The sequence below is a fragment of the Rhinolophus sinicus genome, linkage group LG12 (genome assembly GCF_036562045.2).
Source record: "Rhinolophus sinicus isolate RSC01 linkage group LG12, ASM3656204v1, whole genome shotgun sequence".
Classification (NCBI taxonomy): Eukaryota; Metazoa; Chordata; class Mammalia; order Chiroptera; family Rhinolophidae; genus Rhinolophus; species Rhinolophus sinicus.
Window position 1 is genome coordinate 45,328,360 of NC_133761.1, and position 11,784 is coordinate 45,340,143.

At 43.2% G+C, this 11,784-nt stretch overlaps 1 protein-coding gene across 3 annotated transcripts in view; it reads left to right on the plus strand.

The window, feature by feature from the left end:
- Positions 1-11,460, plus strand: part of SLC35F3 (solute carrier family 35 member F3) — a 298,706-nt gene extending 287,246 nt beyond the window's left edge. For all 3 annotated transcript variants that reach the window (XM_019746952.2, XM_019746951.2, XM_019746953.2), the window contains one exon: positions 1,979-11,460. In XM_019746952.2, the coding sequence (XP_019602511.2) occupies positions 1,979-2,214 (236 nt within the window). In that variant the 3' untranslated portion in view covers positions 2,215-11,460. The remainder of the gene's footprint in view (positions 1-1,978) is intronic.
- Positions 11,461-11,784: the final 324 nt, after the last annotated feature.

An 11,784-nucleotide genomic window follows, 5' to 3' on the forward strand; every position in this document is an offset into this window, starting at 1 on the left:
TTTCAGGACATTAGAGGGTTAGTTTCCCAGGGAATGACAACCCCTTAGCCTGGTCAATATGGTGCTAATACTCATGGAAATACAAACAAAGCAGCTCTCCATTTCCTAAGCCTTTTCCTGTGGTTTGTTTTCTCCCTCTTCCTGTCCCACATGATCTGTACATCGCATTGGTCTGTGTATGCCTCACCTGGCCCGGACTCTTCTGGAGTGCCTCCGGGCCGCATGGAAGAAGAGGCCTGGCTGGGGCGTCAGGAGACGGGCTCAGGCCCTGCACCACCTCTGCCCACCTGGAGGACGATGGTCCCAACTCATCACCTCTCTGGGCCATAGCTTGTCTCCCCTAAAAGTGAAGGTTGTACCTTCCTTATTACCTTGGTTGACATGAGAACAAAGTTAAATAATCCATGAGCAGCACTTCAAAACACAAAAAGCCCTTGAGCTGCTGGAGCACTTGGTAAGAAGTGGTCCGGCCTGTCAGTCTCCAGACACCACAGGCTTCTGAAAAAGAACTTATCAACTTAACGCCCTACGTCTTATCGCCTCTTTACAGGCACACAGTATTCTCAGTGTGGAAGGCACGTTCCAGGCAGCTCTTCTAGAGACTGATCAGAATCACTTCTTCTTACTTACCTGCAATGGAAGAGGTTTAATAATATGTCAAAGGAAGGACTCCCATTCATTTGTCAAGGAGGAGAGAAGCAAAGGAGTCAGCTAGTAGCTAATGCGTCAGAGCAGAGCCAGTGCTTCTGGCTGTTTCCTGACATGTATCTCCAGAGCAGCCCATGTGTCCTCTAATTGACCATCCACATCTGCGGAATTAACAGAATGTTCTGCCAATATTAAAAATTAAAGTATTTCTGAATTAGAGTAGGATAAAAATGGCACTTAAACTCCACAAAAGGGCTGCTAACAAAGTTTTTTTTTTTCTAGGTTTAACTTTTACCCCTCTTACTCTTTCTCTGCCCACTCTCTAGACCAAGGGAGCATCAAGGAGTGAAGGGAAGTGGAGGAACATAAGGGGGACGTGACAGAGCCAAGCCTCAAACTGGGCAGCAGAACACACCACCCGCCCCCTTCCCCTGCCCCCCATCCACATGTGGAGAGCTGACAGACAGCTGTCTGGCCATTCAGATTTCAAAAGCTACACATTCTGAAGAAAGCAAACCCTCTCTCGCAAAATGATATAAGAACAAAGCAATTTGGTGTTAGAAGGCAGGCTGCAAATTGGCATTGTCTGGTTTAGTTAAGAAAAGAGAAAGAAAGGAAAAAGAAACCTTGACCACCACAGTGCTTTTGATCTTGTGGCTGTGAAGACAATGATGAGCTGGATTTTTATTAACTGATATGAACCCTGTTTCTCATTCTGATATGAGTCAGAAATGTGAGTCAGGAATGAGCCCTGAGCCCCATGGGCCTTTAATAAACTTAGTCAGCGATGACACAGTGGCATTAGAGCCTCACACTAACATCCTGGGATATTTATCCTGGTATTTATTACCTTCGAAAACCCAATTCAAGTTTGGTCTTCTAGACATAATATGTGCATGTTTGGTGAAATATGCTCTTAAATTATAAGAATAAAATATGTCATTGTAGAAAATATGAAAAGTACCAAACATATAAAGCAAGCAATAACATTTTCATGATGCTGCCCCCCAGAGGTGGCCACAATTAAACTTTGATGTCTGTATGTGCGTAACAAATCAGTGTCTGAACTAAGGTCAGTCTGGGGACGTCAACACAAGTGCAGGGCCTACCAGAGAAGTGTTATAAAGTGAAATTTGCTAGAGGCAGCCCCTGTCTGCCGGAACAGAACCAAGGTGAGGAGGGTTCTGTGGCCAGGAGACGACAGCTTGCCCACCCTGCGAGGACCCACCTGCCCAGGCCCCGCCTGGCTTCCCGCTGAGTAACCCTTGAGTAACTGAGTACTGAGTACTGAGTAACTGAGTTCTCCTGCTGAGTAACTGTGTCTCTGCAGTGGTCGATCACTACACCAGTGAGATCGTCTTCAACGGGGTCCGGGTCATCGCCATCATCATCATCGGCCTGGGCTTCCTCCTCCTGCTCTTGCCCGAGGAGTGGGATGTCTGGTTGGTCAAGCTGCTCACCCGCCTCAAGGTGAGGAAGAAGGAGGAGACAGCGGAGGGCGGCGGGGACCTGGGCTCCGGACCTCGGAACAAGAGCAGAAGAGCCCGCCCTTCCTTTGCCCGCTGACGTCGTCAGTCTCTAGAACATGTGGGGACGCTTGCATTAATGATTTGGAGGTCTATTCCTGATGGGGAGCCTCAGTTGGTAAGGTGTACATACCTGTACAGTTTTGGTAACCTGCGGTAAGTTATATGGTATTTATTGGCATGTCCAATTTGCTTGCTCTTTTTCACATCAGACCTTCCACTTAAGGTACCAATTCAACATGAAAGAGAAAAGGGAAACCTCTCAGCTCTTTTTTCAGTGAATGTAAAGCAAATTAAAATTCTCGTTGCCTAGGTTGCTTTGGGTGACAGGCGTTCTTGACGAGGCAGGGCGAATGTTTTGAATCTTAGCAAATTACATCGCACACTGTGATTACTTTTCAGCTATGGTAGGTCATATTTTGTTTTATACCAGAGCTGTACTCTTAATTTTAAGGGATTTCAATGAACCAAAAGATAACTGTAAGTTAATTTGGATGGATAGACAGATGGGATGTGAAGAAGTGAAGCAGAAAAGGCAAACGGACAGCAAAACTATCGCTAATACTAGTCTGGGGGTGACAGTTGGAGGACGACAGGCCTGACCCAGATGACAGGAGTGGGAAAGGGTCCTGTCTGACCCCAGCCAGCTTGCTCTCAGGTGTCTGTGTGAGATCACGCCAGAGAAATCACAGTGCCTTCTACAGAATTTTCGTCTTATGTGAAGCGAGGTGACATTATAAGTCACTGGCGCCGTCTTATAATTTAGATGTAGAAATCTTTAAAAACAAATAAAACTATATGTGTGTGTGTACAAAAATGACAGAGCGGGTGACCAGGTAAGGGAACAGGGCTCGCGGTGTGTGACGCGCATACAAGGCAGGCTATGCAGGAGGTCAACTGCTGTTTGCTTTTACTTCTTGACCAAGACCGGAAAATTATTTACTGAATCTGTACATCTTTTTATGAAACTTTTAAGCACCAGGCTGTTTACTTACACAATTTAGGTCTGCCAGAAAATTCTATCTGTGATAGATCTGTAAAGAGGGACACGGGGGTTAGAGTTTACTATTTTTGAAGTTTACATTGTTACATACGAAATGGAAACCTTATTTTGAAATGTTGTCATAACGCAATGGTGCACTCTGTAACCTTGGAGTCTTTCGTTTCATAGGGGCAAGGGGCATTCATGACCTGAACTTTTTAGCAGATTATTACTCTCAGTTTCCATTACCTGTTTGGCCAAACAGATAAATAAACTATTTAAAAAAGAAGCATTTAGTGCTGTCTTGCTGACCATTGGCTCTGTTCCCACTACACTAGTTCTGACTTTCCGGTTAGCCTTACATTTTTCTCTTCACAAGTCCCACCTTCCTGCACCCAACCACCTCAAGGGCAAAACATTCTTATTGTAAAGACAGATTTGACTTTCACAAGAATGAAATGCAGAAGAATCAGCCCTCGTAGAAAATAAGTCTTGAGGCAGCATTTCCTTCCACGCCACGCCATGTCCTCTTTCTCCTTCCGGGAACCTGTCCCTGCTCAGCTCTGGGCATTGATTCCAGTTCCTTCTCCTTCACACAGCTTAGCGTACACTGGTCTCTCATAGCTGCCTCAGAGTGTCAGCCTCAGTCTTTAAATGGACATGGCCTTCCCTCTCGTCTCCCATACCTAACTTCTGCCCTGAGTGTCCTAACCTAATTCTAGCCCTACAGAGAATTTGATTTACCCAGTTTTGGTAACGTCTCCACTGATATTCCAAACAGCTGTGGCCAAGGGCTGTGAGGTCCAATGTCTCACTGTACAGCTGCAAAGGGCCGGGTTCTCTGAGAGGGGGTGTGAGCAGAAAGGTGGCTCGTCACTTTTGGACCCCTCATCCTTCCACCCACACCTGCACACCACAAGCATCTACACACCATGTACACTTGCTACATGAAGTCAGAACCAGGAGAGTCTAGCTGAGCACTCCCGGCCCAATGAGACCAGTGTATGCTGTGAGGGGGATCCCCTCAGCCCTGCCGTGGAGCCTGGGGGAGCAGGATCCAGGAACAGTCACCTCTATGACTGTCGGGGCTCCAAATCCCTCCAGTTACCCCAAGGAGCCAGGCAAATGTTTCCTTTGTAAGCCATAACATGAAAACGGGAAACCCTGCACTCAAGCAGGTTTACGTTGACCCAAAAGAATGGAAAGCAGGGATTCAAAGAGATAGTTATACACCTATGATCGTAGCAGCATCATTCACAATAGCCAAGAGGTGGAAGCAACCCAAATGTCCATCAAGGGATGATGGGTAACTGGTGGTATCGCCATACAATATCAATAGCATTTACAAAAATAAGGAGGTAAGAAATGGTATGCCAAACATTGAGAACTGGTGACAACCAAGTTGTCTTTTTTTTTTAACTTTTATTTATTTAAGTGTGTTTTTCCAGGACCCATCAGCTTCAAGTCAAGTAGTAGTTGTTTCAATCTAGTTGTGGAGGGCGCAGCTCACAGTGGCCCATGTGGGGATCGAACTGGCAACCTTATGTTAAGAGCACTGTGCTCGAACCAACGGAGCTAACTGGCCACCCCAAGTTGTCTTTTATATACACAGGTGACTATATAGTTGTTTTATTGGGTTGCATTTTTCCATATTATTTATTAGAGGGGTTTTTTTCCAGTTTCATTGAGATATAATTGACATGTGATATTGTATTAGTTTAAGGTGTGAACAGAATGATTTGATGCTTGTATATATTGCAAAATGATCACCACAATAAGGTTAGTTAACATCTATCACTACACAGTTACAATTTTTTTGTGGGATAACTTTTAAGATTTACTCTCTTAGCAACTTTCAAATATACAGTACAGTATTGTTAAGCATAGTCGCCATGCTATACATGACATCTCCAGAACTTATTTACCTTACCTTCTAGTTAGAAGTTTGTGCCTTTTGACCACCTTCATGCATTTCCCACCCTCAACTCCCACCTCCTGCCTCCAGCAACCACTAATCTGTTTTCTGTATCTATGAGTTGGGCTTTTTTAGATTCCACATATAAGTGAGATCAAAGGGTATTTGTCTTTCTCTGTCTGACTTATTTCACTTAGCATAATGCCTTCTAGGTCCATCCATGTTGTCACAAATGGTAAGATTTCATTCTTTTTTTTTATAACTGAGTAATATCCCATTGTGGTATATATATATACACCAGATCTTTAGTCATCCCTCGATGGACACTCAGGTTGCTTCCATGTCTTGGCTATTGTAAATAATGCTGTAATGAACATGGGGATGCAGATATTGTTCCAAGATAGTAATTTTGTTTTTTCCAGACATATACCCAAGAGTAGACTTGCTGGATCCTATGGTAGTTTTGTTTTTAATTTGTTGAGGAACCTGCATCATTTTCTGAAGTGGCTGCATAGTTTATATTCCTGCACTTACCACATTTTAAAGGCATTTGAACCAATATTTTTAAATTGAGAGGTTTCACGTAAAATAACTATTTCTGATTTCTCTTGAATAACTTTTCTTGAAAGAAGCTTCCAGCAATCTTAGGGCTGCATTTCATAGCAAAAATGAGCTGACCCCTAGCTGTGGCCACAGCCTTCAGCCACACCGTTCAGAAGTGTCTGCATGTGTGTCTGCACTGGCCTTGGTTCATTTGCATTACTTACCTGGGCTCTGTAGGCCTTTGAGGTTACTCCTTGTACTGTATGGAGTTTGGGGCACAAGTGCATAAGATAGAGGGCTAGGCAGATACAGAGGAAGGCATATATGGCCCATACATAAGGAGTGTGTAAAGTGTGTATATCCATCAATGTGTATGGCAGAAGATAAGGCTAGAGAGATTAAGCAGGGCCCAAATCATGAATAAGCCTTTCAAATACCCATCTTTTTCTGATTGATAAGTAAACTGACTACAGTTAAGAGGCCTATGTGGCCAACAGCCCACGGGAGGGGTCCCTTCGTCACACAGCACCATGATGGAGCTCCAGGAGGCCGCAGGCAGAGACATCTGTCTAAATATTTCATGAAGAGCAGGACCAAGCGCGCTTGCACATGTCAGAGCAGGTGGCGGCAGGCTGCTCCCAGAACCCATGTGGGACTGCACATGGGCGCCATACTCATACAGTGAGCTAATGGAATTGAGAGCTGCTTTCAATACAGAGATATGACTGGCTCAGTCTAGCAAGCAACAATACAGACAGCAAAGAATCAATAAGAAGAGCACTTCGGTTCCCTGGCCGAGGTCTGGCAGAGGGGGGTTCCCTGTGGATCTCTGATGAAAAGTCAGCAACAAAGAAGTCAAAACTAAAAATAGAAACTCTTTTAACTTTTATGCTATATGGATGATTATATTAACATTAGAATTAATAATAAATGTTTGCAGGAAACACTACATATTTCCAAACAACCATCGGGAATCCTAAGACTTTTAGGCTGTTACTAGGTTATTTTATACGTCACTTATGATGAGAAATCAATTCTAAAAATTCTTTCTATATGAACAGGCATGTTAAGGCATCTATGTATGTATTTATACTTTCATTTGTACTGGTCTGTCACTGTCACGTGAATCTGGGAATTCTAAACATTTAATACTAAAAACTAACGTAACTTCATCATCTGTGGTGTTTTGTTACAATGCATTACTTTTGAGGTTCTACTAATGAAATTGAATATTCAATAGAGTTTCAGCTTTACAGCAACAAGAAGACATAGCAGCAGTTGCTATGATTTGGTGGCTTCCTTCTCAGTCCAGTCAATACCAGGCCCCCTGAGTGGGGGAGTAGAAAAGATTCCGTAGATCTGCGCTGGGTACACGTCTGTCGCCGTGAGCTTACTGCCTTGGTCACTGGAAAACCCTGCTGGAGTCATTCTTCTGAGGCACAGCACACCATCTCCAGAAAGCCTTTTTTGAAATTCAAAATCAGCCTCTGAAAAGACCCGTTTGTTGAGCCCATTAATTTATTTACCCAGAATTCCCTTCAATGACTAGCGAGTAAGTCACCTAATACGCCCTGAGAGAATGGGACATAGGGCAGCCTGTTTTTTTCATAGTCAGCTATTGTTACAATAATGCTGCATTAATAATCCACCTCGTACCCAGCGGTTTTAACAAGCTAGTGTCTGCTATGCTCCCTGGTCTGCAGGCGACGGCCGTTTGCTGATGGAGGCTGGGCTCGCCACCAGGCTCAGGTCTTTCCACAAACACAGCTGCCTTGGTCTTATTTTTGTCCTCCACTCACTTTCTGCCTTCTGTGGTTTTAACTGAGCATTTTATGTGATTCCATTTCTTCTCCTTCCTTAGCACATCAGAAGCTTCCAGCAATATTAGGTGAGGTAGGCTCTGATAAAAACCCTACAGGTTAGGCTCTCTGCTTAACTAGTTTCGCATGGAAGCAGCCTTGATAAGAAGAGGGCTCTGACGCATTTAAAAATGGTTCCTTTTCCCCTCCTGCTGCCTGACGCATGAGGGGATTTTCTCTGATATCTGCTGTTGGAACCTGGTTGAATGCCTGGAAGTAAATCATTATGCAGGGAGGACCCTGTGCCTGGGTCCCCTGGAGTTTTGAACTGACCGTGCAGCTCTCCTGCCTGCCCTGGTCCCCTGCAGTCTCCACTGCTGGACTCTGGTCTGGTGAGTTCTCTCTGTGTTCGTCTGGCTGTCTGTCCAGTTTTGGGGGCAGTGGTTTGCCCTGTGCCCTCGCCTCTCTTACAGGTCCTAGAAGAGCTGTTGGTTTTTCAGTCTGTGCAGCTTTAACTTGTTAGGATAGAGTGACAATTTCTAAGCTCCTTATATACAGAACTGGAAACCAGAAGGGCTTTCATTACTTTGTCAAAACACTTTAGGGTCAGGGTTAGGGTTTAGGGTATGTAACTTTACTAACCATTGTCACCCCAACAAACTTTAATTAGAAAGAAAGAAAGAAAACACTTTAAGAAATACTTTTAAAAATGGGTGAAAGGGGTCGAAAGGTACAAACTTCCAGTTATAAAATAAGTCCTGGGGATGTAATGTACAGCATGGTGAGTGTAGTTAACAACACTGTGTTACATATTTGAAAGTTGCTAAGAGGGTAAATCTTAAAAATTTTCATCACACGCAAAAATTCTTTAACTGTGATGACTGATGTTAATGAGACTTATTGTGGTGATCATTTCACAATATATACAAATAGTGAATCATTATGTTGTATACCTGAAACCAATATAATATTGTATGTCAATTACACCTCAATTTAAAAAACTAAATAAAATTTTAAAAACTATTGAGGTAAAGGAAAAGAAATGATTACAGAAAATACCATCTGCAAACATAGGTGCTTCTGTCAGCTGACCCTTGACCTTCGGTAACAGGGCAGCTGCACTCATAGGCTTCAGGCTGCTCCTGCCCCCGCTCCACAGGTCACCCCCCTCACAGCCCTGGCGTGACACACAGGTTTTCAGCCTATCCCCCCTTAGAGGTCTCCCCTCGCCTGGTTCTCAGCCTGGCCCTCACAGCCGGGAACATTTTTGTTTCCCACCATAAGATGAGCCCATTCCTTTTTGGCCAATGTGTCCGCTTTGCATGGGAGTCAAGCTTCATAGTCCCTGTAGGTCTGAGACTGTAGAGATGTAACCAGGTTCCCTCCAGGTGCCGCCCTTACCCCATGAGCCCCTTTGGTAGCAGCTGTTCAAGCTCATGAACCAGCCCATGTTCCGTGGGATTGCCTCACAGCTGTCACATGAGAGTTCTCTGGAGAGTGGAGCTTTTAGTACCACAGTGTTTGTGCTTATTGTTTTTAGAGTTAATTGGCCCCCTAAGATTTACTTGCATGGGATGTTCATTGCAGCCTATTCCCCTGAAATTGTTTTGTTTTTGACACTAACAGGATTTCACACATGTCATTTGTTTGTTCCATAAATGCTTTAAAAATGGAATCTGCATAATTGAAATAGCCCCTGTCTCCAGACCCCTAGTACTAGGCGGCATGAGACAGCTGACTCTTGGGAGCAGACTTTGTACTGTTTTGATCTGGGAGGATTGGGAACTACTTCATGAAGGGAATAACTTTTTCAGTTGGACCTACAGGTCTAAACAGGGTTTTCGGAAACAGGTGGACGACAGAGCAGTTCAGATGAATGGAAAAGCAGAAAGAGAGGCCGAATGTTAGGAGCAGGATGTGGGCAAAGCAGATAGCTCAGGTAAAGAGATGGGCCTCTGTACAGGACTGATAGGAGATAAAATCAGGAAACAGGCTGAGTCCCAATGTGGGGATCTTCAGTGCCATGCTGAGATGTCCCTGCACTCACTGGTCAACAACAGAAAGCCACTGGAGGTGATTAAGTGAAAGAGTATCATGACTAAATACCATCTGTTTGTTCCAGCCCATCATCCCCGTCTGTTGAGCTATGAGCTGTCTCCTCCAGCCCCAGGCCCCCTGCAGGTTTGACATGCATTCTCGAATATGCTTCTTTAATTCAACTACAAGATGTGCAGAAGTCATCGCCCCCGTCATAACCCTAAAGTGACTTCCCTCCAGGGTGGTGATTACTCAGATTTTCTGGGCTGTGCTTATCCAACCATGTGATAGCCGCGTGGAATTGCATCCAGGCCACGGTCCTCAACAATAGCAGATATTATTGACTGTTTATATCAATACCCATGATTCACACCCTTATCTTATAAACCTTCCTTTCACCGACCCTGTGAGATGAGGCAATTGACACTGACTGCGTTCCTTGAAACTGCAACCTGTTTCCTGTCCCACACTTGAATCGCAGCTCCATTCCTTGGTTTTTAATCAGCCTCCAAGGAAAGTATGGATTTTATCAAAAAGATCTTCATGAAAACCTCAGGCAACTGTAACCCCTTGAACATCTATGTGGTTAGTTTAAAGACTTGTAGAATTCACAAGATCAGTTAGAAACTTCATTTTTGTTTGTTTATTGAGGCTAAATCAAAAGTTTTAAATCTGGCACAGAGGAATGGTGAAATAGAGTTTTAACTTAGCCAGGAAACATAATTTTAATCTAAGTCATCCTGAATTTTCTGAAAATTTTACAATCTAGCAATGCCAGTCTGAGTTCTTAGTTGCCTAATAAAGCAGGTTTCCATGGAAACCCATGGATCTGTTGAAAGAGCATCATCTAAGAAATACTGGTTATTGCCAACTGCAACTTTCTTGGTGATTGTTAGATTTTTACGTTCACATGGGTTAATAGTGGTGGTTGTCTTTGCCAGGTAAACCACCGTTAGATATGCAAATAATTGTGATAGCCAATAGTCTGCCTCCTTGACTCCTTACACTACAGTTTCAATCCCCAGATGTATTTTGACCTTTATTGTAGAAGAAAAAGTTTGTCTCATAATTGTGTTATACTTTTGCATTAAGTGTGATGAGTTAAGTTATAAAACTTTTCTTACCAGTGTGTTGCCAGTGAGATTAGTAAATGGGTCCGTAGCCAGACTAGCATCCTATGATCTTTCTTCCAACTACATAGACTAAGAGCATAATGAAGTACTGGGGAGTCTGTTTCAGAGTATGTACTCTGTTTTATAGAACAGTTCTCAGAACAGAGGGCTCTGCTCCCTGTTCAGGAAAGTTCAGGGAACACCTGTTAACTGAATGCTTGTCTAATATTTTATTGATGACTGTTCCTTAAAAGCTAATTCACAAGGGGATAGAGCATTAACTACAGATTTCCTTGCAGATTTGCTACAATTCACAGCATAAAAGCCTAGAGAGGTGAGTGACTTGCCAAAAGTCATGTAGCTAGTAAATGCCAGCCCCAGGGCTTGAACCCGTAAAGTCCATTATGGGAAATGTGAGATCCTAGCTTGTGTGAGACGCTGGGGAGAGGCCATGTTGACCTGGTAGGGTTTTCTCTCATGTTTGGCTTTCGCTTTGGTTTCGAAACTACTTGTGCTTTAAGTGACCGGCCTTAGATGATTAGGCTTAATGGTGGAGAAGTGCGTTGGGAATGTAGAGTGAATGTCATTATATGAAGATAGCAGGAGAGCTCAGTAAGGCTCACTCGACTACCTTCTAATAGGCATGATACTTTGGGGACTAAAATCAACTCGTTTGCAATTAAGGTTTACTTTTATCATAGTAGTCTGTGCATAAAGCTTCCTTTAAATCAAGAAAATTGCCTGCTCCACCCCTTACCCTCACCTCTTCAATTTTCTTTATGTCTGTATTTTGAAATAGCATGTTTATACTGGCATTTTTACCGTATCAAGTTTAGAGAATACATACTGACTTCCCACCATGTTAATGATAATATAACATAAGCATTTATTATTTACTTTGTGCCAAGCATTTTTATTAGCAATATAATATATATATATATATATATATATATATATATATATATATATATATATGTGTGTGTGTGTGTGTGTGTGTGTGTGTGTGTGTGTGGTGCCAAAAAAAAATGTATACACATTTTAAGAAAGGAAGGGTGGGGGGGGGGAGGTGAGGGTAAGGGGGATCGAATATATGGTGATGGAAGAACTGACTCTGGGTGATGAACATACAATGGGATTTATAGATGATGTAATACAGAATTGTACACCTGAAATCTATGTAATTTTACTAACAATTGTCACCCCAATAAATTTAATTAAAAAA